This window comes from Rhinolophus sinicus, linkage group LG06 (genome assembly GCF_036562045.2).
Source record: "Rhinolophus sinicus isolate RSC01 linkage group LG06, ASM3656204v1, whole genome shotgun sequence".
Taxonomy (NCBI): Eukaryota; Metazoa; Chordata; class Mammalia; order Chiroptera; family Rhinolophidae; genus Rhinolophus; species Rhinolophus sinicus.
The window spans coordinates 165,797,830-165,824,214 of NC_133756.1; the positions used below are offsets into that span (position 1 = coordinate 165,797,830).

The window sequence follows — 26,385 nt, forward strand, 5'->3', positions numbered from 1 at the left end:
AAGCACGCTACACACTCGCACATGCACACCCAGCTCGGCTCCGTGTGTGGGAAAGTCTGGATGCTGTGGGGGGAAGACGGAGCCTCCCCTGGAAGGGTGAGACCCTCTGGTGCCTGATGTGGTCAGCGGGCAGATAAACGTGTCCCGAAGTCCTGGGCAGCCACGTGGGCCTCCCTCCCTCCCTCTGTCCCCAGAATGGGCGGCTGCACTGCCACCGACAGAGGAGCCCGTGAGGCACACAGCCTGGCCTGAGAGCCCTCGTGGCCCAGGCTGCCCGCCCCACTCCTGCATTTCATGCACAGGCTTAAAAATCACACAGAGTCGGGAGTTGCAAAATGCTCCAAGTGTATTTATGGCTCCGCTGGCCCTTTCCTGAGGCCCAGGGTGGAGGTAGGGTGAGGCTGTGCCTCCTGGCGGCCGGCCGAGTAGCCCACTGCACGTCCAGGTGACGGTCATTGATAAGACCCCACCCAATGCTTAAGTCTGGGAGGAGCGCCCACCTGCCCGCCCTCCCAGGCTGGACACTGGAGAGGGAAGGGGTGGGTGACCATGCATCCTGGACTTGGGCCACCGGGACCAGGGCTCAGGGTCCTGGCCTGGGAAGCTGGGCTGCAGGGAATTCAGGCTGTCTGTCTGGGAGGGAGGCTGTGTCTCAGGCGAGTGGCAGGGCGCGGGTCCCCCTGCTCCAGTGGCTGCGCTCGGGGTCCTGGCCCTGCAGCCGGCCGCGGTCACCTTGGGGGTCGCACTGCAGGCCCACGCAGCCGCACTCCTCCACCTGGGTGTAGCTGAAGGTGCGGCGGGAGCCGTCGGCACAGCTCAGGGTCACATTGTGCAGCGAGGCCCGCAGCTCCTGGCAGCAGCTGCACCTGTGCTGAACCGCGTTGGCTTCCAGCGAGTACCTGCAAGGAAGGCTGCTCAGCGCCAGGGCTCACGCCGCCCGAGCCCACCACAGACCCCCAGCAAAGCCCGCGGCCAGCCAGGGGCCAATGAGCAGTGGACGGACAACATCATCACGACCACAAGCTCTCAGAGGCGGCCTGGCTCACGTGCCAATTGGTTGGTATAAATACCCCCGCGGCTGGGGAAGGGCACACATGGGCCCTCATGAGCCCCAGTAAGTCACCAAGGGCTCAGTGAGCCCGGGGTCTCAGTAGACAGAAGAGCATGATTGCAAACAGGACAAGGCCCTGGGTCTCCGCCCACCTGAGGACCCCTGCTGGCCCCGCCTCCCTGTGCCACCCTCGACTGCCCACACCAGGCCAAGTGCACCCGGCACAGCATCCGGGCTGGCCAGCCCTGGGGCTCACGTACATGGAGGAGGTGTCCCCACAGTTGCCCTGGCAGAATGCGAGGCGCACGGGCCCCACGGAGCTGCAGCCCTGTAGCTGGATGACTTGCTGCTGGTAGTAGACAGCACACGTGGACTCTGGGGGGCGTGAGGCAGTGCAGAGGTCAGCATCAGCCAGGCACTCCCAGGGCCCCCCACCGCCCCCACGGCCACGGCCACTCACGGTTCTGGGGCTGGGGCTGGGGACAGAGGAGGCAGCAACCGTCCTTGCTCAGCCGAGCCTGGTCCTGTGCCAAAAAAGGGGGACTGTCACTAGTGTGGGAGCAGCCACCACAAATGGGGAACCGAGGACGCCAGACCAAGCGCACACAGGAGTGGACAGTGCCCCACGCAGGAGGGTAGCACCCTGCCGGCATTTCGTGGGGCTGACCGCAGCTCCCTAGCCCTGTCCACCCTGGGCACTGCTGGACAGGTGGGCTCCTGGAACTCACCGCAGGACAGCTGAGCGGGGGGCATGCCTGCTTCGTGGTCACCACCACAAGCCCGTCCTGGTGCTTCTCACACTCGTGTGACACACAGGGGTTTCCAGGATCTGGCCAGGACTCCCCGGGCTGCAAGGAGGCCCAGGCCAGCAGGGTGAGTGCACCTCCCCAGGCACCTCCCTCCAGCAGAGGACAGCACTGCCTGTGTCCCCAGCCTGCAGCTTCCACAGGGTCCCCCAGGGCCTCTGCCAGGAGCATGCCTTGCAATGACAGCTGCCCACGAGCCCTGGTGCACCAGGGTCCTGCCCGCTCAGTCCCCGCTGTCACTCTGCCCACAGGGCAGCCCACAGGCAGGGATGGGCCTGAGCCTGAGCCTGGGCAACCCTGGGTTCCTGGGAGGCTGGCTTCGTCCTCAGCCTGTCGGGCGCCTGTGGCCCACCCCACCCAGAACCTGCCCCAAGGCCCTGCTACGAGAACTCACATAGAAGAGGTGGGCGGCGCTGTCACTGGTGTTCATGACACAGGCCACCTGCACGCACAGCCCACAGCACTGCCCGCTCTGCGCCTGGTACTCGAAGCCCTGTGGGGGAGAGGTGGGTGTGTGGCCTGAGCCTCGCTGGCCGGCACTGCCTGGAGGCTCGGGGCAGTGGGGGCGGCGGGCACTCACCACGGGGCAGTGAGTGTTGCAGGTCTGGGTCTCACAGCTGATCATGAACCTGTCCGACTGGGGACCGCTGAGCACCTCGCATCTGCACGTCTCACACGGGCTGGAGGAGACCACAGCCCCAGGCTGGGCAGAGCAGGGCAGCAGCGTCAGTGGCTGGGGCCAGGCCTGGTGCCCCTGCCTTCCCGACATTTTCTCCAAGCCCGACCGACCTGTCCCCCACCAGGGTGACCCTCGATGGCAGAGCCCCAAGGCTGCGCCTCCGTGGAGGTCCCATGTTCTCAAGGGCCCAGCTGGGAGAAACCAAGGCTGGGGCAGCTCTCATCGTGTTCAGAACAGAGGGCGGGTAGTCTGAGCTCAGCCCAGCCTCAGGCCTCAGCCACACCGGCAGCTGCAGTGTCCACCTGAGCCACGGGGCCCTGGCACAGCCCGGAGACACAGTCTCGGGAACAAGCCAGCAGGGGTGGGGCATGCTGAATCTCCTGTGCCCTGGGGACCTGACCTGTCCCGACCTCTGGCGGGTCCTTACCTGGTACAAGGTGTCATTCACACTGCAGACGGTCCAGCCTGTTCAGGAGACAAGCAGGTCTGCACACCCACTCCTCCCGCCCTGCCCACCTCCTTCCATTCTCACTACTGCCAGCCTCCGGGGCCCACAGGTGCCCACCCCCATCACTAGAGTGTCCCGTCCACAGGGCCACAAGCCCTAGCTTTCCCCCTAGCGAGGCTGGCGAGGGGGTCGGGAAGTAGCTGGCTGCCTCAGGGCCACTGGGCTGGCACACTTACTGCACTTTTGGCTGGGGCAGCAGGCCCCCTCTTTGTAGGTCAGGACCTGGTGGGAACCCTCAGGACAGTCTGCAGGTGGCGGGCAGTAGCTGGCATTGCAGGCTGCGGAGGGCAGGAAGGAGGCACTCAGGGGCCTGTGTCGTCCCCGGGGGTCTCCCGGTGTGCTGACTGCCCAGGGGGTGGGTGGCAGGCTCTCCAGGGGGCACCAGTCACCCAATGGGTGAGGCTTCTAGTCAGCCTGGGCGCAGGAAAGCTCCTGCTCTCCCGGCACTTCTGCTGGAGTCACCAGACGAGACTGCAGCAGGGGAAGGTGCTGGCCCGGTCTCCTGGGCTATGCCCCCCTGGTGCCAGCACCACATGCCCCTCACAGGCAAAGCAGTTCAGCCGTGAGCCAATGCAGTGCATGTGGGACCCTCAGCACACATGGGGACAGCAGCTGGAGTCCCGCCCCCACCCTCCCAGCACGGGGCTCACCGCAGTGGTACTGGGGACAGCACTGGCCTGCCTGTGGGGCCACAGGCACAGGCACGAATCCGGGCTCGAGGCAGGTGGGGGGCAGGGGGCAGGGCTGACGCCGGCAGCTCAGGCTCCGAGTGCTGCCATCACAGGTGCACTCCTGGCAGTCGATGTTGACAGTGTGGCCCGGCTGCAAGGGAGGGCACACGTGAGCCTGGGACTGGACGCAGCCTCTGCCAGCAGAGGGCGCAGGGGAACCCAAGGAAAAGGGCTTCCAAAGTGCGGGTGCTGCCTGAGGCCCTGGGGGCCTGGGGCAGATGGGAGACAGCTGTGCTGGTGGCTGGCCTCTGCCTTCACGGTGTCTTAGCAGAGAAGGAGGACGTCCCGGTGGAGGACGGGCGTGGCCAGCCTTGGGGCCAGCACCCACACACTGCTCCAGGGCACCCGCTCTGCCGGGGAAGCCTTGCCCCCCCCCGACCTGCCAGAGTCACACTCACCTCCATAGGCTCCCCGTGGGGCCCCATGCACCCTGGAGGGAGGGAGAACAAGGTCACAGTTGGGCAGCCACACCCCCGGCCTTCAGGGCAGGACCCGTGGACCCCACAACTGAACGCTCCGGGGTCCAGCTGAGAAGGCGTTCGGGTGGAAGGAACAGCCCACCAGCCCCAAGCCCAGCTGGCCATGGGACATACTGGGACAGCCTGTGGGCACGCAGATGTCCATGCTCGTGCTGAAAAGTGTCATGTCCTCTGGACAGAAGCAACCCTCTGTGACAGGGCCGGCATCCTCAAGGGCCCTGTGGGGAGCAGACGGTTGGCCTGGCCCCTGTGCCCTCCAGGGTGGGGGAGGCCATCTGAGGGGCTCTGGGGTCTGAGAGGGAGGGCAGCACTTACACAAGGCTGGTGCTGTCGCTGCTGTAGCAGGTGGGGGGGTTGGAGGGGCCACAGGGCCGATACACCTTGTCAGCCGGGCAGGTGAAGGCTGTGTGGAGGGAGAAGCCAACCTGAGGCCACGTGCGCCAACCAGGAGCCACTCCAAGGCTGTGCTCCAGGCCCCAGGTAACTGCTGAGCACCAGACATCTGCCGGGGGGTCCTGCAGCCTGCAAGACACCCCTTAAGCCCCACCCCTGCATGCCCTGCCCAGCCCAGCCTGTCAGAGCCCACCCACCCTGCGCCCCGGCCCAGGGGCCCTCCTTCCTCTCCAGGAACCAAGTGCGTTCTGCCTTGGGGTCAGCCTTCTCCCCCAGGAAGCCCACCCCCAGCGGGCACTCACGGCACGTGTGGTTGGTCTGGCCCCTCCAGTCAATGCACACGCCATTGGATGCACAGAGCGAGGCATATAGCTCCACGCTGGAGCACACCACGTCCGAGCTGGTGGTCATGTGGCACTGGTCAAAGACACAGCCTTGGTAGTATGGCCCCGGGGGGATCACGGCATGGCACGTCTCGAAGACCCTGCAGCACAGGGACACACGGGTCGTGGGGCAGCCCTGCACCCGGCAGCCAGGCTCAGGCCTTCCCTGGAGAAGGGCCGGGAGAAGGGTCGCCGGGCCCACCTGAGCGCCGAGCACCCTGGGCTCCAGGCCACCTGACCGCAGTGGTCATTCCTCCTGCAAACTCTCCCCTGGGCTCCCCCATCCTCTGCCTGCAAACCCAGGGACAACGTCTGCCTGGCCCCGCATATGCCCGAGGCGCATGTGCCCGCCAGCCACATCAAGCTCTGTGCCTGGCAGGTCAGCAGCATTGGCTCTGCTTGGAGCCCATGATGGCCACTGGTGACCAACACAGGGGCTGGTCAGTCCCATGGGCGCTCTCCTGCCCACTGGTCTCCTCCCTCAGGAACCCCCTGCAGGCCCACTTCTTCCCAGCATCCCCTCCCCAACTGCTCCCAGAATCTTACTCGCTCAGAATCAGCTGGCAGATTGGCGCGGGTGGGCATGGGGCAGGCGGGGTTGTGGGCCCGACTGCAGTGGGTGTCAGGGGAGGCCCGTGGCAGGATGGCTGGTCGGGATTGGTCACCTTCCAGTGGCCGGACATGTCAGAGCAGGAGGTCACCACTGCTCCCCCAGGGAGGCGACACTCGTCCTTTTGGTCATTGGTGCAGGTACCTGGGGCAGGGTGGCGAGAGTCAGACAGCTGGGGACAACACAGCCATGCCCACCCTGCCGTGGGTCAGTGTCCCCAGGCTGTACTTGATGGGTCAGCTGAGGGACCTGGCCAGGCCCCTGACCTCCCTGTGTTTCCCTTTCCCCCAGGAGCACGGACCGGTGTGGGTCTCAAGGGTGGGGCACTGGCTCATTTTTGGTGCAGCCAGAAAGCCGAAGACCCTGGAGGCCCCAAGCCGCGCAGGCGGCCTCACCACACAGAGTGCCGCCCGTGAGCTCGTCCAAGGCTGGCCCTCCTCACAGTGGACCCGCAGGGACCATGGCCGGGCGGCGGCCGGGGCTGGGGCTCACCGCACTGCCCCTCCGTGTTGTTGGCGAACTTGCTGAAGGGCACCTGCACCGAGAAGATGAGGCCGCTGAACATGACCTGGACGCCAATCTCGGGGATGGTCACGTACATCTTGATGCCGATTTGGGAGATGACGATGCCGCGTTTCTGGAAGCCGGGGCTCACCACTTTGCTGTTGAAGATGATCTAGACAGGGGACACAGCGAGGGGGCCGGGAGGACGTGCCGTAGCCCCGCCTGCACCCCCTCGCCCTGCCCTCCTGCAGCTGCCCGCCGGCGTGCCGCACCTCATTAGTCATCAGCCCTCGCACTGGCTTGCGGGTGAGCGTGACACGGTCCTGCTGGTACTCGACAATGATGGACTGCGGGCAGGACAGCCCGTCCTCAGCGTCGCAGAAGTAGTTGTCAATGAGCACGCGCAAGTGGCCGTACACGGGCACCACCTGCTGCACCAGCACGTACGTGCAGTTGTCCAGGAACGTGTAGTAGGTGCCGTCAAAGGTGATGTAGTGGGGGTCGCCCCAGCCGCTGCACACGCCTGCGGTGCGAGCACAGGCCTCAGTGGGGGACCCAGAGGACCCAGGACTCTGACCAGACCCGTCACTGGGACCCGCACGCCCAGCACCCGCCAGAACCAATGGGGCCTCAGAGTGGGGGCCAGAGCCCCCGCCTCCTCCAGCTGCTCCCAGGGCTCTGGGGCTCAGGCAGCAGTGCCCTGAGCACCCCTGTTGGAGCCTGGTACCACCCATCCACTGCCGCCCTGTGCGAAGTACTTCCTGGCATCTAACCCAATTCCCACCGCCTTTGCGCAGCCCGGCCCGCCCAGCCTGGCGCCCCGGCTCACACTGGCACTGGTAATGCATGCAACAGCCATCCTCGTCTGCCACCTTCAGGGCGGGGTAGCCGTTGGCACAGGTTGGTTCCTGCAATTGCGGGCATGGGCGCGGCTGCAGGGTGATGATGTTGTTGCCCTCACAGGTGGCCTGAGAGCAGTTGGCCATGGCCCAGGTCTCTCCTTTCTGTGGAAGAAAACACAGCTGCAGGCCCCGCCCCCATCCAGCCTGCCCACAGGCCACCCGTGGGTGCTCAGGACTCATACTGCTGTGGCCAGTCGTCAGTTGTCAGTCTCCCAAGAGAGAGGCCAGCAGGGAAACGGGGGTGGGGATGGTGCCTTTGGGACCAGCATTCGTGCCAGGCCTCCCTACCCACCAAGTGCCAGCTGGCTAGGAGGGTCTCTGGGGGTATGAAGGTGCCCTCCCCTCTCTGCCAATTTCCATACTGTTCCCCACATGTGGTTCCCCGGACTCTGCACCAGGGCCTCTGCCCTGACCCCACACACCCTCCCATGGCTGTCCAGCCGTGCCCACAGCACTGACCACCCGCTCTGGCCCCCTGCCACCCACAACCAGCAGAGTCAACTTCGGGCCCACACTCCCGGCTACTGCCGAGCAGGCACCCCCTTCGGGCCACTTCCCAATGTGCAGCCTGCACAGGCCCAGGAGTCGCCCACATGAAGCCATGGCCTAATTGAAGGAGGCTGGGGTGGCCGCACTAGCCACTGAGCCCTCAAGAAGGGCAGGAAGGGGGAGGTTACCGTTCTTGGCGGGACGGCATTTGGGCATCCCTCCTGAGTGACGGGCACGGGGGCTGACGGGGAGGACCCAGGCGGGGAGGTAGCTGTGGTGGGAGGCGGTGCGCTGCTGAGGCAGGCCTGGTCAGTCTGCCTGACCACATGGCAGTCCAGGCTGCACACGGCGTAATAGCAGTGGCCAGCAAGGTCTGTCTGTTGGTATATGATGGAGCCTGCGAGACAGAGGGACAAGAGCCATTAGTGGAGCCATGCTGGGAAGGCCCACAGTGGGGAGCAGCCCTGGGCAGGCCTGTGGTCCACTCGGGCTGAAGTGGTAGGTGGCCTTCCTACCAGATGTCAGTGGAATAAATCCTCGAAGATGGCTGTGGCGCTCCTGTGAGCACAGCTAGCCCTGTCACAGAGACAAGGCACCCTGCCCTTCACACCATGGCTTTCTGTGGATGGGATATCAGTGACAGGCAGCACACACCCCACCAGGAAGACTTCACGTACCTGCAGGGTAGAGCTCATCAGCCACGCTGCAGTAGCATATGGGGGTGGACGGTGCTGCCCACGTCACGGTAGGAATCTTGGAGGCAGACTCTGTTGTGGGCCAGTACTTGGTAGCTGAGGTTATGTAGGGGGTCACAGAGGTCAGAGGGCAACCTTCTCGGGGCTCGCAGCACAGCACACGGATCTCATAGTTGAGGCACATCTGGAACTTGCCCGTCTGGTCCCGGTTGTGGCACACCAGGCCCACGTCGGGGTTGCACTCCACCACCTGGCCCAGCCTCTCGATGCTGATGTCGGGGTGGTTCTCGGCTCGGCACTCCAGGTGAGTGATGTACTCAGGCCGGCGGCAGATTCTCTCTCCGCTTCTGACGATGTTGCTGTATGTTTCCAGGTCGCCTCCGTGGGGCCCAGGAGACGGGAAGTCCACGTCGAACCAGTTGGTCCACGTGCACTGTGGCTGGCAGGTGGTGGTCCCAGGTGTGGGGTGGGTTGTCTCAGCTGCAGAAACAGGGGCTGTGGTGGTTGTGGCTGCCGAGGTGGTGCTGGTTGTAGGAGTTGAGGCTGGACTGGTTTTTGGCACAGAGGTTGCACTGGTTTTCGGCACAGAGGTTGCACTGGTTTTCGGCACAGAGGTTGCACTGGTTTTTGGCACAGAGGTTGTCCTGGATGTGCCCGTGTGGAAAGTGGTCTCAGTAGGGCTGGTGATCCTCACACTTGGGGTGCTGGGTACCGTGACAGGTTGGAAGGTAGGGCAGCCTTCTCGGGGCTCGCAGCACAGCACACGGACCTCGTAGTTGAGGCACATCTGGAACTTGCCCGTCTGGTCCCGGTTGTGGCACACCAGGCCCACGTCGGGGTTGCACTCCACCACCTGGCCCAGCCTCTCGATGCTGACGTCGGGGTGGTTCTCGGCTCGGCACTCCAGGTGAGTGATGTACTCAGGCCGGCGGCAGATTCTCTCTCCGCTTCTGACGATGTTGCTGTATGTTTCCAGGTCGCCTCCGTGGGGCCCAGGAGATGGGAAGTCCACGTCGAACCAGTTGGTCCACGTGCACTGTGGCTGGCAGGTGGTGGTGCTGGTTGCAGGAGCTGAGGTTGCACTGGTTTTCTGCACGGAGGTTGCGCTGGTTTTCGGCACAGAGGTTGCACTGGTTTTCGGCACGGAGGTTGCGCTGGTTTTCGGCACAGAGGTTGCACTGGTTTTCGGCACAGAGGTTGCACTGGTTTTCGGCACAGAGGTTGCACTGGTTTTTGGCACAGAGGTTGCACTGGTTTTCGGCACAGAGGTTGTCCTGGTTTTTGGCACAGAGGTTGTCCTGGATGTGCCTGTGTGGAAGGTGGTCTCAGTAGGGCTGGTGATCCTCACACTTGGGGTGCTGGGTACCGTGACAGGTTGGAAGGTAGGGCAGCCTTCTCGGGGCTCGCAGCACAGCACACGGACCTCGTAGTTGAGGCACATCTGGAACTTGCCCGTCTGGTCCCGGTTGTGGCACACCAGGCCCACGTCGGGGTTGCACTCCACCACCTGGCCCAGCCTCTCGATGCTGACGTCGGGGTGGTTCTCGGCTCGGCACTCCAGGTGAGTGATGTACTCAGGCCGGCGGCAGATTCTCTCTCCGCTTCTGACGATGTTGCTGTATGTTTCCAGGTCGCCTCCGTGGGGCCCGGGAGACGGGAAGTCCACGTCGAACCAGTTGGTCCACGTGCACTGTGGCTGGCAGGTGGTGGTCCTGGGTGGGGTGACAACATGTGTGCTGGGTTTGATCCTGGTAGATGGGAACACATGTGCTGAGCTGGCACTGCTGTGTCGTGTGGAGGTCCAGGGGATTGCAGTGGTCCTGGTGGTGCTTGTTTGGGTTCTGGTTTCATGTGAGGTCGAGTGTGTGGCCCCAGATGTTGTGGGCAGGGTGGTCCTACCTCTGCACACGTCCACCCACTCACAGCACTGGATCCGGATTTGGTAGTTGTAGCAGATGGGGGGCAGCTGGTTCCTGTTCAGGCATATGAGACCCACCGTGTCACTGCAGACCACATCCTGCTCCAGCTCTGCCAGTGGCGTGTTGGGGAAGCGCTCCGCCCTGCACTCTACCTTGCTGGGCCTGTCACAGAATTTATACCCTTTGGATCTCAAATTCTGAAAAGTGTCGAAATCTCCGCTGTTTATGTCAGGCCCAGGATAGCTACTCTCAATCCAGTCAGTCCAGCTGCATAACTTTTTAAAACAGATCTCGCTGGGCTCAGATGAGGGTGGCTCCGGGGTGGTGGTAGACACAGAGGTTATGGTTGAAGCTGTTGTTGAAACTGGTGTTGGGCTGGGGGTCGAGGGAGTTGTTTTCACGGTTGTAGAGGTAACTGGGGCAGGCATGGTGGTAGCTGGGATGGGCGTCGTGGTAGCTGGGGCAGGTGTGGTGGTGCCTGGGGTGGGCGTCGTGGTGGTTGGGGCAGGTGTGGTGGTGCCTGGGGTGGGCGTCGTGGTGGTTGGGGCAGGTGTGGTGGTGCCTGGGGTGGGCGTCGTGGTGGTTGGGGCAGGTGTGGTGGTGCCTGGGGTGGGCGTCGTGGTGGTTGGGGCAGGTGTGGTGTTGCCTGGGGTGGGCGTCGTGGTGGTTGGGGCAGGTGTGGTGTTGCCTGGGGTGGGCGTCGTGGTGGTTGGGGCAGGTGTGGTGTTGCCTGGGGTGGGCGTCGTGGTGGTTGGGGCAGGTGTGGTGTTGCCTGGGGTGGGCGTTGTGGTGGTTGGGGCAGGTGTGGTGTTGCCTGGGGTGGGCGTCGTGGTGGTTGGGGCAGGTGTGGTGTTGCCTGGGGTGGGTGTCGTGGTGGTTGGGGCAGGTGTAGTGTTGCCTGGGGTGGGTGTCGTGGTGGTTGGGGCAGGTGTGGTGTTGCCTGGGGTGGGTGTCGTGGTAGCTGTGGCAGGTGTGGTGTTGCCTGGGGTGGGTGTCGTGGTAACTGGGGCAGGTGTGGTGGTGCCTGGGGTGGGTGTCGTGGTAACTGTGGCAGGTGTATTGGTGCCTGGGGTGGGTGTCGTGGTAGCTGGGGCAGGTGTATTGGTGCCTGGGGTGGGTGTCGTGGTAGCTGGGGCAGGTGTATTGGTGCCTGGGGCAGGGGTAGGGGTGCCTGGGGCAGGGGTAGTGACATGCAGGACTGGTGTTTTGTGACTTGTAGAGAGGGTGGTTGGGCCAGTTGTGGTGATAGGGCCTAGGGAGTCTGTGCGTCCTCTCAGCACAGATGGGGTCCCGGGTGTGGGCCCAGTTTTGGTTGTCCTGTAAGTTGTTGGAGGGGTGGTCTGGGCTGGACTACTGGAGGTGGGGCAGGCACGGGGGGAGCAGCACAGGACCTTAATCTGGTAGTTGTCACAGAGCCCCGAAACCTGGTCTCTGTTGTAACAGGTCAGCCCCACCGTGGGGCTGCACTCAACGCGTTGCCCTAGGGCTTGGATTGGCACGTCGGGGGCATCCTCGGCTCGGCACTCCACCGCCCTCGGTGCTTGGCAAACTTGGTACCCGTGGGCACGGAGGTTGTCCAGTGTGTCAAAGTCACCACTGTCAATGCCCCGTCCTGGATGGCTTATGTCCAGCCATAGTGACCACTGGCATTCCTCCCCACAGCCCGGGTGGGGAGAGACGGAGGTGGTCGAAGGCGTCGGCCAGGGCCATGTGCCCGTGGCAGTGGAAGGGGCTCTGCTCAGAATGTCGGTGTGCGGTCGTCTCGTGGTGGGGCTGGGGTGCGTGCCAGGCGGACCCGTTGAGCTCATGACTGAGGGCAGAGAAGGCAGAGAGGCCAAGCGTCAGGGGCTAGTGCTGACTTGGGGGTCCTCAAGGTGCCCACCCGCCATTGTCCCTGTCCGTCAGCTGCCTGTGGGTGTCACCATGTCAGTCTGCATGTGTGTCTCGGTCTATGACGGGAGCTTGGGGAGAGCCAGCAACCAGTCCCCAGACGTGCCCCATACATGGCAGTTGAATCAATAGGCAAATTGATCTCAGTGGAGGAAAGTGTGCCCCTGGGCATTTCCTGAGCAGATCGTGAACACATAACCCTAAAAGCCAAAGCTCTGGGAACTCTTCACTCCTGGGGGGTCCTCTGCTAAGGCTCTGATGCCCCCAGGACGGTGTGAGGACTAGGGGTGCCTGGCGCAGTGAGTCGGGGCCGGCCTGGGCACCTCTGCTCGCAGCCCCTGCCTTGTGCTGGGGGTCTCAGCCCTGAAAGCAAGACTGGGAACCTCAGTGCTTCCAGGACGCTCCACGAGACTGACCCTCCCGGGCTGAGGGGCAGCCTTCACGGTCCCCAGCGTGTCTGCCTTACCAATTGGGGGTGTAGAGAAGGAGAAGGTGGTGTGGGGGACGGACGTGGTAGGACTGCAGGTGTGGACCCTCCTCTCGATGGTGCCATTGGCCCCACAGTGGGCGGAGATGCAGCCCCCTGTTCCGTCCGTCGTGTGGTAGATGATGTCCCCCGGACGGAAACGCTGCCCATTGTAGGTGCAGACACAGGCTGTGGAGAACAGAGAAGCCGGAAACGTCATGGGAGTGGGGTGTGGGTGGGGATCCCCAGACCCCAGACCCAAGGAAGGCCATCTGCTGCTCACCCTCGGTGTCGTAGGTACACTGCACGCCACTCTCGGTGCAAACACTGGTGACAGAAGGAAGAAGGTAAGTGGGAGTGTAGGGCATGCAACTATGCCCGGGGAGGGTGGGCAAGAGCACCCCCACAGGGGTGCCCTGGGGAGACTGAGGTCACACCCTCTCAGGGAGCCCCTTCCAATCAATGACCAGTGAGCCCCCCTGACATTCTGATGGCCACTGCCTCTCCAGGGCATCTGTCCTGGGATCCTTGGGTAGAAACAGGCTCAACCTCCCCCCACCCTGGCCCCATCCTGCAACCCCCTTCCCTTTACCCCCCAGCATCCCCATCCTGCAACAGGGAGGCTCTGGTCAGACCCTTCAGGAAACCCAGGCCACGGGGACCCCTCTGGGCCCTGGCAGGGAGAAACCCCGAGGGTGGTGGGCCGGGCAAATCCCCGATGAGCTCCATCCAGGCTCCTTGCAGGCGAAGTTACTCACCAGGAGTGGCAGTTCTCATCTGAGGGCACCACCGCCCCTGGCAGGTAGGTCTTGCCCCGGACTTGGCAGGGTGGTGGCAGGGTCGGGAGTGGGCATGTGGCCACACACTGCATCTGGTCTTCGTCGAAGATGGGGGCCTCTGGCGGGCACTTGGGGTAGCAGCCTGTGTGCCAGAGAGGCCTGAGTCCCAGACAGACAGACTGCCCAGCCCCCTGACACCCATGGCCTTGGCACCATCCCCACCCCTGGACCTCGCCCACAATGCCATGGGGAGCATGAGGTTGTGCCCACAAAGGCGCCTGAAGAGGTCAGGAAGAGTCTAGCCTGGCCGAGGGTCCCAGGATCCCCAGGACAGCCCCTCCCAGGCCAGCAGGACAGCAGCCCACCTTCCAGGCCTCGCGTGTCGTGCAGGCACTGGCCGCGGGGGTTCCGGCAGGTCCTCAGGCAGGGCGCCCCACAGGGCTGGTAGTGCCACTCACACTGGCCCTCGGGGTTGTAGTAGTCGCAGAACAGGGCTGCAGGGGCAGGGACGGGCTCAGCGGGCCAAGCTCTCAGCCTGGAGCCAGCCTCCCAGTAGCCCCAGGGAGCAGAGGCTTTGGAGGGACAGCCCAAGACCAGGTGGCCCCGCAGGCTCCCCTGCACCCCCATCTTTGACCAAGTCCTGTGGGCTGTTCTGATGCCTTTCCTTCCCCTGTGCCTCCTGGATGTGGCCTCCAAGGGCATGAGCCTGGAATTCCCATGGGCGAGACGGGCAGTGGGAAGGTGGCCAGCGTGGGGCCCCCGTGGCTTCTCAGCAGTACCGCCTGTCGGGGGTAGGGAATGCGGCCAGCGTGGCTCTCCAGCTACCACTCTCTGGCCAGGATCTATCTGGGCTAGGCTGGGGAGGGGGATGATCTCTGCTGACCCTTTGGTTCCAGAAGGTTCTATCATGCCTGCCATCTCTCCATCAGCAACATGTCCCCCCATTTCATTTTTCCTTCAAACCCTCCCATGGGTGAGCGAGGGCACTCACGGCAGACGTCCGGGGTGCGCCAGGACACACACACGCCCACCTCGTGGCAGGCCTGGGCATAGGCGGCCACGGCGGTGCAGAAACACTCGCAGTCACCCCCCGAGTCACAGGCGCATGCGTCAGTCACGCAGGCTTCGTAGTACTTGGCTGGCTCCACCTGTGGGGGAGAGGCCTCAGATTCTGGGGACTCCACCCCCTCAGGCTCTTGGGGGCATCAGGCCTGCGTTGTGGTGCTGGCCTGGGCCTGTTCCCTCTGAAGCTCAGGGACAGCTAATGCATGGCCCCGTGTGGTTGGCCAGACCAATCCTAACATGCACAGGCTGGTCCTAAAGGGTGGCCCCACCCCAGCAAAGTGACGCTGGTCCCCCGACTTCCATCCCTTCCTCCCAGGCACCCAGAGGAGCATCCCACGTACATGGGCATGACAGGCAGTGAAGGTGGCACTGGTGATGATGCTGCACTGCTTCTGGGCCCAGGACTTGCGGGACGGGTTGGCGGTGCAGGGGTCCCTGGGGGCCGGGGCGTCCGGGCAGGACGGGGAGAACTTCCAGCTGTTGCCAAACTCCAGCACGTCACCCACCACAGACCGGCTCCGTGTGGTGAAGTCGTTGACGGCGTTGTCGTCAAAGTTCCCGCACAGCCCGCAGACCCTCCCCTGCAGACACAGCGAGTGGTGGGGCTCAGGGAAAGTGCAGGAAGGGCCAGAGCCCCCTTCCCTGACCCCTACTCTCTGACCCCATCCATCTCCCAAGAGGAGGAGGAGGAAGCCTGAGTCCGAGGCCACCCGTGCACAGCCCCACTCCACGCAGAGGCTCGTGTGGCATGCGGAAGGCTCCCACAGCAAAGGGTCTCCTGCTGCTCACCTTCCAGGAAGCGAGCCTGGGCCCAATCCTTCCTCTCTCTCTCTGCCTCTGTCTCTCTCTGTCTCTCTGTCTTTCTCCCCCACCCCACACCCCAACCCCCTTGGTCAGGAGCGAGGCTGGCCAGCGGTGTGGGTCCCACCTTGAACTCGGGACCGAGTCTCAGGAAGATGCTGGTCTTCTTGTCCCACAGCAGCGTCAGGCCGGCGTTGGTGTTCACCACCAGGTAGATGCCCACCTGGCGGATGGAGTAGGGCACCTCCTGCCCTGCACCCTTCTCGATCACTTCCACGTTCCCATCACTCAGCTTCAGCTCATAGCTCTGCCCAGGGAGAGGTCACTCAGAGCCTGGTGAGGACTCCAGGTCACCTGCCGGGAGGGTCTACCAGCCCTATGGTGCCCATTACGGCTCAGCCACGGGAACGCGGCCTTCCTAGGGACTCCCCAGAGCCTCCCAAGGGGGTGCCCCAGCCCCCTCCTGGTCCCCCACTCACCCCCAGGAAGATCTTGATGGCCTTGGAGCAGGTGGTCCCCGTGGTGCCACAGGGGACGTTCTCAGTGACGACACGGAAGGAGTCCTGGGCACTGCCATTCCCACCACAGTGATCCTGCGGGGACCAGGGGACCCGGCTCACCTTCCCGAAAGGAGGCTGGGATGGGGCAGCGACGCAGGGCGGCAGGAGGACTGGGGAGGCCGAGGGCGCGTACCTGCACCAGTGTGTACTCGCAGTCCCCATTGAAGCTGTAGCGCTGCCCGTCGAAGGTGAGGTAGTGGCCGTCCCCATACACGGCGCAGGTGGCCAGGCAGGGTTCATCCGTGCACTGCCACATCCTGCTCTTACAGGTGCTAGGAGGGGGCGTTGCTGGTCAGGGCAGGGCAGGGACAGGGCGCCCCTCCTAGAGGCCATGGTGGCCTTTCAGGTGCCTGACTGCGGGTGGTCTCCAGGCTCACGGGCCTCGACGGCTGGAGTGGCAGCCTCCCCCCAGGACGGGACCCCGAGCCCCCGTACCAGGTGTTGCAGCCCACGCGGATGGTCTGGCCGGCCTGGTAGCTGCCCTCGTTGTGCACACAGGGGCAGTCAGCCGAAGCAATGCAGCCACCTTCACCATCGGCCACCAGCCCATCGGGACACACGCAGCCGGGCACACACTGGGGGCTGTACTGTGGGCGGGCGGACATGACTCAGTGGACAGGGATGGTTAGAGCCCCCGCATGAGGGTGGAGGGTCCCCTGGGGCAGATAGCAGGGCCTGTGCCCAGCCGGGTGGGCTGTGTGGGGGCCACAGGGGCAGCGGGCCCAACACACTCGGTCAGGGTTCCTCCGGGGACCAGCCTGGGTGGACATCTCCACAGGTACCCATGGGGGTCGAGCAGGTGTGGGGGCACTGGGGGGTCACCAGGGGCATCAGGGGTTATGGGGGCCATGGGGCACTCACACAGTCCATGTCCAGGGTGTGGCAGCTCTTCTGGCAGCCAGCTCCGGCGTCCCCAGGCGTAGCATTGCGGCAGTCGAAGTAAACCATGGGCGGGGTGCAGACTGGGGATGGAGAGGCCATTCAGGGGTCCCCACCACAACCCACCAGGCCTGCTCTGAGGGACATGACTGCTGCATACTCAACACATGTGTTTCTTTCCGACCGAGTCCATGGCTGCCCTGGGACAGGGCGAGTGTGTGTGCATGTGCATGCATACGGACATGTGTGTGCATATGTGGGCATGTTTGTGGTGTGTGGCACATGTGTATGTGCGCGCGTGTCTGCACGTGTGTGCGTGTTCAGCACATGTGTGTGCATGGCATGCCCACATCCCCGTGCCTCTCTGTTGAGCCCAGAGGGCTGATCGACACCCGGCAGCCACATTGATTTGCCGGCCTTTAGTCCTGAAGCTTCGGGAGCATAACCGGGGGCGCCCTTGCTTCTCCCAACTCACCTGGGGCGGGGGCGTGGCCTCCGATGCAGGTCAGTGTGCCCTGAGTGCAGGTGCTGTGAAGGAAGGGTGGTCAGAAAGTCTGCCCCACCTGCCCCACCCCCTGCCCGCCCTGCAGGGGCTCTTACCAGACAGCCCCACTCTCATGCAGAGACTCTCCGTTGGGGATCACGGTGTCCCCGTGGTAGCAGGGACAGCTGATGGCTGGCACACACTTGCCCGTGTCGTCTAGGAAAGTGCCCTGAGGGCAGGTGCAGCCATCCACAGGCACGAAGCTGACGCCACAGGTGACGTCCTGGTCGCTCCGGGACCGGCAGGTGGGTTGGCAGGAGCTGATGTGGTATTGGTAGGTCATCGACTTGGGACAGGTGTCCATGGGCTTTGCTGTGGGATGCCAGGAAGGGGACAGTACTCAGGACACACTGGGCGTCCCCGGCCCCTGGCTCCATGTTCTGCCAGGCCCGCCCTCCTCAGCAGAATCTGGGGACCATGCTGGCCTGGGTGCTCCCTGGTTTCTGAGCCCGGTGCAGCGAAGGGCCCGTGGAGCATGTACTCCAGCTGCTGGGGACACCCGGCCCTGCACACTCACTGCAGACGCCGTCCCTCCAGCCGCTGAGCAGCACGCCCTTGGCCGCACAGGCCCGCACGTAGGACGACAGCGCCGCACACAGACAGTCCTCGCTCTTCTCACAGTTGCACGTGTCGAACAGGCAATTCTGGGGACAGGGCGGCCGGTTACCATCAGGGACCCCAGCCCACACATGGCGAGAGTCCCCCACACGGCTGGTCCCCTACCTCCTGCGGGACCTCCACCCCCCAACCCTTGCCCGGGGCCCCACTCCCTCAGCAGAGTGTGTGCAGACACTTGGGCCACGCTCCCTGGCTTGGCTGGGATAGGCTGGGAGCTGGGGGACCTCGGCCCTTGTCTCTGTGACCTTAAGGGTACAGCCCTGCCCACTCAGCCTGACTCCACAGCATCCTGGTGTCTCATTTGGGCCCTGGGGCCCACAAGGCTATGAAGTCTCTGCTTTGGCCCCCAGGCCTATTATAAGGCTGGAGCCGGGAGACCGGCCCCAGACCCCTCTGCCATGACCCTCGGGACCACCCAGGCCTTCTGGACCCCTGAGGGCTGCCGTGGACCAGAGGAGAGAGGCAGGGGGGCGGCATTACCGAGTAGTAGGTGCCAGGGCTCACGGCGGCGTGGCACTGGCTGAAGGGGCCTTGCGGGTCCGTCAGCCGTGAGCACCAGTGCTGAGCAAACTTCTCTGAGGATGGGAGGAGGGGGTCAGCGGGGCAGACAGTGGGCATCAGAGGGGAGCTACGCACCTCCTGTTACCCCAATTCCTGACACACACCCCTGCCTGGGTCAGCAGCACACAAAGGGCCCTCCCTGCAGTACCCTGTCCCTTTTCTTCCGGAACTCACCACGGCCGTCCAGAAGGACAACGTGTTGGCAATTTGCCTGATTCCCACCTGATGTCCGCCCCCAGGCTTGGAGTGGACACTGGAGCCACTGCTGGACCTCCGCAGCCTGGGGAGCAGGCGGATGGACACGTACCGTTCTCCACGCTGAGGGAGCAGGGGTCCTCGAAGCTGTTCTTGACATTGGGGCAGGCGGCCTGGGTCTTCCAGGTGTTGGCAAAGGCCGCGGCTGTGCCCTCCACCACGCCGCTGAGGGTCCGGAAGTCGTCAGCCTGGTTCTGGTTGAAGTTCCCACAGAGACCTGGGCAAGCGGGGGAGGGCGCATGAAGTCCGTGAACCCCCACTGGCCGCCGAGGGGGCTCGGGCACCCAGGGTAGGCAGTGCCTCTTACCACACATCAGGCCCCGGAACTCAGGTGCCAGCCTCACAAACACCTGCATGATGGGTGCCAGCTGGACGTCCACCTGCAGACCCAGGTGGGTCTGGGCGATGATGAAGAAGGTTGAGGGTCTGAAGAGTGTGACGTTGGCTGTGGACACAGGGGACGAGGGTCTCAGTAGGATTCTAGGGGTGGGGCCCTCACAATGGGGGGTGCTGGGCCGGTGCCCTCACCTGCCGAGACGGGAAGCTGTGTGTAGATCTGGTTCACAAACACCTCCCCACTGGCCTTGACCACGACGACCTGGGAGCAGGAGGAGGCGCATGTGTGTCACAGGCTGGGGGCCAGGGCTCCGTCAGTGCCCCCAGAGGCCCCAGGGGGTATGTAAGTGCCTGCAAGAACTTGCCAGCTGGGCGCGGGCTCCCACAGGGAGCGGCTGACGACCTGTGTCTCCCCGGGACCCTGTGGTCGTCCCATTTTCTACAGGGACTGAGGATTGTGCATTTTTTTAATCATGTAAAAACCTAAGTGCTTTTATAACAGAGAGGCCTCCCCCTTCTTGGGCCGGTTGGGGCAGGTGCAGAGGCCCTGGTGCCCCTGAGTTTTCCCTTTGGGGACGATCACACAGAGACCCGCAGTAGTGGACACAGCCAGTGGGGTGGATGGAGCCTTGGGCCAAGACCAGCCCTCGCTGCTCACGTCAGCATCAAGGCTTGGGCAGTGGTCACTTGCTGTGAGGGACATGCCCCCTCCCCCAGGCCCCCGGGGTCTGCACTCACCGTCTGGCCCCCACCCAGACTTAGCGTCAGGCTCCTTAGGCAGGTCTCGCTGTCCGTCAGGCCACACCTGCGCAGCTCAGCCAGCACGGTGAAGGCACTGCTGTCACAGGGCTGCAGACACAGGTCCTCACGCTCCGACCAACACACCCCATGCCCCCCGCCCCCATGGGCACCCCAGAAACCCCGTGGCAACTGGGGCCACTTCCTGGAGGACTAGGCATCGGGGACCCCGGGGTGACCCCAGATACATGTAGCCCGGGGGGCAGTGGGGACTGGATGTGGTCCTGACAGCTGCTCTGTCCGGTGAGGACCCCGGCCACACCTTGGCCAGCACGTAGCTGCAATCCCCATGCGCTGTGTACGGCTTCTCATCGAACGTGGAGAAGTGGGAGCCTCCCAGCACCGAGCAGGTGCCCGGGCATGGAACCTCCTGGCAGCTCCACTGGCCTCCGGAGCAGGTGCTGAGAGAAGGGAGACACTATGTGCTTGCCGGCCCACAAGCATCCAGCCCCCGGCCTCTATGTCGGCACACGGACTGGTCTGCCAGACCTGCCTGCACCAGCACACAGACTGGGGCCTGTCAGCATCTGGAGAGTGCTGACCTACGCCCAGGCCCCCAGTGGGAGGGGATGACCAGTGCCTGGGCCACAGCACCCAGAGGGGCTGTCCCAGGGCACATCTGGGGGACAGGAGGGCAGGCTTGGGGTCCTACCAGTTGGTGCAGTCTGTGGAGTAGACGGCCCCTGGAGCGTAGGTGACCCCGTTGTACACACAGGGGCACTGAGACACAGGGACGCAGCCAGTCTGGTTAATGTCATCAAACACCATCCCTGAAGAAGTATGCAGGCTGTGTGGCAGGTGCTGGGCTGTGTCCACTGCTTGTGTGGAGGGGACGGCCCTCTGCCCCTGGTGGCCCTGCCCTCAGGGGTTTCTCAGACCCAGGGAATCAGGGACGCCATGAGCCAGGTCAGAGGGGCCTCCCTTCCAAGAGTCCGGGGTGGCAGTGCCAGCCGCCTGGGGCCTCAGAAGCATCCCTGTGATTCTCGTGGGGCTGGTGGGGGTGGGGCGCAGTCTCACCCTCGGGACAGAAGCAGCCGGCCACACAGTGGTCCTCGCAGAGCTGGGAGTGCTCCAGGTTGGAGCAGGTGTCGGCGCAGGGGGAGCCACACTCGCGGTATCGCATGTTGAAGGGACACGTCTGGGCTGCAAGGAGGTGGTGGGGCCCACGTCACATCCTGCCCTTGCCTCTGGGCCCACACAGGACAGTGTGACGGGGAGGGGCAGTTGGGGCACTTACGGCACAGGTCAGGGCCCCGCCAGTCCAGGGGCAGCCCCCCAGCGTGGGCACACTGGCGGGAGTACTCGGCCAGGGTGTGGCAGATGCAGCTGGTTAGGTCCGTGTGCTCGCAGAGGCAGAGGTCTTGCTGGCAGGCGTCCACATAGCTGCTGGCGTCCACCCGGTGGTTACAGTCCAGGAACAGCTCCCCGCTGAGGATCTCCTCGCAGATGCCCTGAGGCAAAGCCAGGAGCCCACGCTGAGTCCAGGCTCTGGAGGGCTCTGGGGTCACAGCCCCCCCACCTCCGCCCCACCCCACCCCATTGGCTGTTCACCCTGGGACTTACAAAGCCGGTGGAGCAGTTCATCGGGGGTGCAGGGAGCACGGGGTCCTGACACTGCTCCGTGGGGCCATCCATCTTCTGCAGGTTCCCAAACTCGATGGGGGTCAGCTTGACGTCTGCAGGAAGCACGACACTGAGTTGTTTGCACGCTCCTGGTGCCTCATCACCGTCCCCAGTGCCTGAGGAGTCCCAGCTATGCCCACCTTCCCCATCCACACTGCCGGGGTAAGCAGCGGCTACACGGGATATGCAGGGGTCTGGAGATGAAGTGAGGACCCACTGGGATGGGGCTGCTGGGTGGCAGACTGAGGCCCATAACTGAGGCTCCACAGGCCCGGGGCTGGCATGTGGCCCCGAAGGCTGGAGAGTGACCCTGAGCTCTGCTGGCCCTCGGAGCCCAGCGAGCCTGCACTGGGCCGCCCTGGCCATGGCTGCTGGATGCATCAGCCGGCTCAGTCCCCCATGACTGGCAGCCCCTTACGGGGTGGCTCCTTGTGGGGCTTCATGGGCCTGGCAGAAGGGACCTGGGGATCGAGCAGGTCACACAAAAGGCGACTGTGGCAAAGACTTGAGGGCTAAGGGCAGTGACAGGGTCTGATTGGGGGTGGGTCTGTAATTTCAGGTGAGGCTGTGTGGTCAGGGGGTGCCCAGGGCCCAGAGCAACCTCACTGAGAACAAGAGGGCCCCGCGGCTGCACTGCCAAGATGGTACAGTGTGCCAGGATTGTGCAGGTGTGCACACGTGTGCACATAGGATCTGAGTGTGCATGTGTGTGCATGTGTGCACGAGGGATCGTGTGGGTGGGTGCAAATGTATCTGTGCATGTGCGTGTGCGTGTGGTTGGGTGGCATGTGGCTGCACGGGCACGTGAGTTGGAGACGTCTGACTGGGAGCCTGGAGGACAGCCTTGCAGGCAGTGCTGCGGAAGGGGCAGGTGGCCGGGGGCTCACCATGGGAGAGGAACTCGTTGAAGACAGGAACACCGTTGAAGTCTCCGCAGAGCCCACAGGTCTGGTTGGCGTATTTGGTGTCCAGCTCGAGCTGGAATGAAAGAAGACGTCAGATGCCTGGCCCGCCAGGGATGCCCAGGATGGAAAGGATAGACAAGGTGTGGGAGCCTGGCATCCCCAAGGAGGGGCTGGGGGGCTCCTCAGAGGAGGCCTGGGCCGTGGGTCCTCCCCACGCGCTCCACGAAGCCGAGAGCCCAAGCAGACTACAGCCTGGAGGAGCCGCCCGTGGGCCCCCATCCTCACCTGCCGTGTGGGCGGGGTCTGACCCTCCCACCTCCCTTGCCCAGAGCACGTTCTTCCCTCTGTAGGGACACTATCGAGCTGCAGGTGCCCCCGCCCCCCAAGACTCACCAGGAAGCTGTCGTCTTGGTTCCACATGAAGACCAGGCCCAGCCTGGCCACCACCTTCAAGTAGCTGCTGCTGTGCTCGACGAGGATCCCGGACCGGCTGAAAGGCAGCTGGATTCTGTGGAGACAGGGCTCAGCTGAGGCACCAGGGACATGCGAGGGCACGCGAGGAGGTCTGGACCTCGGGCAGGAAGGGTCCCTGCGTTCAGTGTGCCACAGATGGTGCCAGCCGGCGTGACAAGGACAGGGGCCCTGGAGCGCTAGGAAGGGGATGCTTCCAAGGGAAGCACGGGCACCCTGGGCCCAGAGGGGCAAGTGGTTGAGCGCAGCATCTGGGGAGATCCCGGCCTGGCTCCGCTGTTGGCGAGGACCCCACGTTTCTCCCATGGCTGCCCAGAAACGCCCTCAGCTGCCCAGGGGCCCAGACTCACGGGTGCCCATTGACCAGGACCAAGTCCTCGGTCAGCTCAACGACCATGCCTCTGAGCTTCATGGTGACTCGGCTCAGCACGGTGGCGTTGGACCCCAGGCCACGGCGGACCTGGATGTTGAAGTCCTCGTAGGTGGCGCCACAGTGCGCAGAGAAGACATAGTTGCAGCGTCCCGGGAAGCGGAAGACGTCCCCGTCGAAGGTCTTGTAGTGGAAGTTGCCCCACGTGCTGCACACCCGCCCATTGTGTGCCGGGTTCAGGGCTGTGGGGAGAGCAGCCGCCTTGCTGAGGGCACCCCCACCTGGTGCCCCCACACACCTGAGTCTGGGAGGTGCTGCTGCCCAAGGGCGGGCATCTGGGGTGGTCCTGCCTGGACCCAGGATGTCCTGGGAAGGTGGCCCTTTCCCAACACTTCATCAATGGCTCCCAGAAAGGTGTCCACCCCCAGGTCTGAGGGAGGAGGACCCACCAATGCTGGCACCCCAGTCCAGCCCTGTGGGGTCACACTCACCTCGCACCACAGGGGTGGTCCTCAGAGGCGGGAGGATGGTCACTCCAAGGACAGGGTGGCCTGTAGGAGCGGGGCATGTTGAGGCACAGCCCCCCGCCCCTAATGCCCGTGCACACAGTGTTGTGGGGTGGGCAGTGTCTGCACCCAGCAAGGCTGCAGGCTCCCCAGCCAGCTGGACTCTGCCGGCCCGGCTTCCTTGCCTGCCATACACACTCAGGGCAGAGGCGGTTTCCCTCTACCCTTCACTTCCTCTCGGTGATGCCCCAAGGCACTCAGGGCTCTCAGCTCTCACAGCCATGTGGCCCAGGGGTCTGTTGCACGTGGGGACTCTTTGCACCCAGAATCTTAAAAGTACCCAAATTGTCACCAGTGCTGAAAACAGTCCCTCAGGCTCTGAAATCAGGGCAAGCAAGCTCCCTGAGGGCCGCTTGGGGGAAATGCAAGCTGAGGTTGGCAAGGTTTCCCCCGAAGCCTCCCAGACACGCAGCGTCTGGCCGTGCCAGGGCGCCCCTCGCCCACCCGCCTCTCCCAGAGCTGCGAGGACTGCACATGGGCATCCTGGGCACAGAAATACCCAGAGAGGCCGCCACCAGCCCTGCTTCCAGGCCCAGAGGACACATGTGCAACCGGCATATCAGGAGTTAAATAGGGAGAAAAGAAGATGTCACTGTGAGCTCAGCTGGCCCTCCAGCCATCGATCACTCCCTCTCTGAAGCACAATGGGGAGATAGCAAGCAGCCTACTGGGGGTCTTTCAAGTGAGCAGCTGAGGCCGTGTTTGCAGGGGTGTCCCCCGCCCCCAGTGGGGCCAGCTGGGAGGGACCCAAGGCCAGTGGGCCCTCAGGGTCTGCCAGCTGGGGGGGCGGGGCAGCTCTGACAAGTGGGGGATACTCACCGTCGGGCCCCTGGGGGTTGAGGGGGAGGTCTGGGTGCTCATAGGCTGACTCCACAGAGACATCCTGGGCTCCACCTGCAGGAAGAGGAGAGGGTGCTGGCCTGAGTGGGTGCAGGGGAGACAGGGCGTGCATGGAGGGGGAGGGGGCTTCTCTCTGCACTGGGCGGGGAGCTGGGAGGGTCTCCTAGGCCCACGGCTGAGCCTCGACCCTCCTTGAGCATCCCCATGACTTGGCCCATGAGCATGTGGGGGTCCCTGGGCCCTGCTGGGTGTCTCCAGAGACCATTCACTCATTCATTTACACAGTGTCCACCACAGGCCAGGCACTGGTGTCCTTGCTCAGACATGGGGGCAGCTGCCCTGGGCAGTGGCCTACTGAAAGGTCACTTGGTAAAACACAGGGGTCCTGACAGCATGTCAGGAGGCCACCAAGGCTCTGCAGGAAAATTCGGAGCAGGTTGTAGGACCTGGGGGCCAAGAGGGGATGGGGTGCTCTGGCCACTGAGCAAGTGGGGCTCAGTGCGGGGGGGTCGGGGTAGGGGTCCGAGGGAAGGTGGTGTTGGCCCCAGCAGACCCTGTGAGGCTTATTTCTAGGATCCTCAGAGGCCCCTGCCACCAGTGGGAACACCATCCCAGCCCCACAAGCTGGAAATTGTAGGTCGACTGGAATGAGGGTCAGAGGCTGAGCTGCTGGAGCTGCTCACGGACGCACTCAGCTTGTCCGGAGCCCAGGACTGCCTCTGGGCTGCCTACTGCCCGCAGGGGACCAGGGCCAACCCAGGACATGGGGGAATGGCAGGGGCATCGGGTCGTGGCCAGGGCCAGCCTGGGAAAGCCAGCCAGAGTGAGTCTCACCTGTGTGCTGGGCGCAGGCCAGGCCAAGAGCCAGGGCCCAGAGCGGGGCCAGCGTCCTCCAGCCGACACCCATCGTGTGGAGGGAGGGGACAAGTCCCCAGGGGCAGCCTCTGAGGACGGACCTGAGTCGGCAGGAGCCTTTTGTAGCTCCAGAGCTGGCTCCAGCCCCAGTGGCTTTACGTGGGTGGGCGGGGCAGGGCCTGTGGTTCCCCTCACCCAAGTAAACAGTGGGCACTCGCTTAGCGCTGGCTGGCGGCCGGAGACAGGCAGAGATGGGTGTGTGTGCCAGGTGGGGCCTGGTTTCCTGAGGGCTTCCTGGCCTCAGGTGTGCTCCTACTGGACCCCACACCCCAAACTTTTCTAGGCACACTTCTGTGCAGCCGGACCCCTGAGTTCTTGGTACTTAGAAAGGCCACCAGTGTCTTCCCTGCTGATGGGGCTGCCAGGGCTGGGCTCACCGTCTCTGGAGAGGGGCTCAGGGGCGGCATCTCCCAGTGACACGACCTTTCCCCACCGTGCAGCCCCCAGTGTTGCCTGGGATCCTGGCTATGCTTCTGGCTCCTGGCCCCACGCAGACCGTAGGCAGCTACAAGCTCAAGTCCCAAGTGGGCCTGGCCTTGAGGGAGGGGCAGGACTGTCTATGCCCCCCGGGCTGGGGTGATGTCAATCGGCCCCAGTCTAGAAGCCATCTTTGCCCTGGTGGGCTCCAGCACAGAAGCCACCAGAGTGGAATGGACACTCGGCCCAGACCACAGGGTGTGAACGAGGGGCCCTGGGTGCCTGCACTGAGGCTGCACTCAGCCTCTCCCCTGGCGGCCACACTGCCCCCCCCCACATCCCCACCGAAGCTGGTCCTGACCAGGAGGCCCCACCTGGGAGGGGTGGCAGCAAGGGGAGTGGGAGCCGCTGGGCTGGGCCCCCCTCCTGCTGAGGAGGGGTCTGGGATCTGAGGGGCCTCAAAGCTGTTCTGAGAATGTGCCCCCCACTCTCTTACGGCCTGTCCCAAGCTCCTCTAGTCACCGTGCTTTCTGTCTCTGAGCCATCCCTTCCCCAAGCCCTGACCTGGCCCTGGAAC

The 26,385-nt window shown here is 64.1% G+C and overlaps 1 protein-coding gene across 1 annotated transcript; it reads right to left on the bottom strand.

Moving 5' to 3' along the window:
- Nucleotides 1-345: 345 nt before the first annotated feature.
- On the bottom strand, nucleotides 346-25,411 carry MUC5AC (mucin 5AC, oligomeric mucus/gel-forming). Its single transcript, XM_074336948.1, has 50 exons — nucleotides 25,311-25,411; nucleotides 24,456-24,530; nucleotides 23,562-23,621; nucleotides 23,051-23,312; nucleotides 22,623-22,737; nucleotides 22,212-22,302; nucleotides 21,265-21,377; nucleotides 20,939-21,152; nucleotides 20,719-20,844; nucleotides 20,354-20,471; nucleotides 19,964-20,102; nucleotides 19,642-19,752; nucleotides 19,096-19,165; nucleotides 18,875-19,012; nucleotides 18,620-18,784; nucleotides 18,232-18,326; nucleotides 17,651-17,777; nucleotides 17,190-17,445; nucleotides 17,065-17,117; nucleotides 16,572-16,672; nucleotides 16,146-16,297; nucleotides 15,844-15,982; nucleotides 15,630-15,743; nucleotides 15,278-15,457; nucleotides 14,691-14,930; nucleotides 14,276-14,432; nucleotides 13,650-13,778; nucleotides 13,264-13,426; nucleotides 12,789-12,832; nucleotides 12,506-12,694; nucleotides 11,501-11,959; nucleotides 8,213-10,753; nucleotides 7,724-7,932; nucleotides 6,974-7,148; nucleotides 6,417-6,667; nucleotides 6,133-6,316; nucleotides 5,577-5,784; nucleotides 4,950-5,131; nucleotides 4,570-4,657; nucleotides 4,369-4,472; nucleotides 4,174-4,205; nucleotides 3,695-3,866; nucleotides 3,221-3,322; nucleotides 2,964-3,001; nucleotides 2,438-2,560; nucleotides 2,252-2,350; nucleotides 1,780-1,899; nucleotides 1,512-1,575; nucleotides 1,312-1,426; nucleotides 346-899 (listed from the first exon to the last, which is right to left on the bottom strand). The coding sequence occupies exons 1-50, from the start codon at nucleotides 25,381-25,383 to the stop codon at nucleotides 653-655; spliced, it is 9,522 nt and encodes a 3,173-aa protein (XP_074193049.1). The 5' UTR covers nucleotides 25,384-25,411; the 3' UTR covers nucleotides 346-652.
- Between the last annotated feature and the right edge of the window lie 974 nt (nucleotides 25,412-26,385).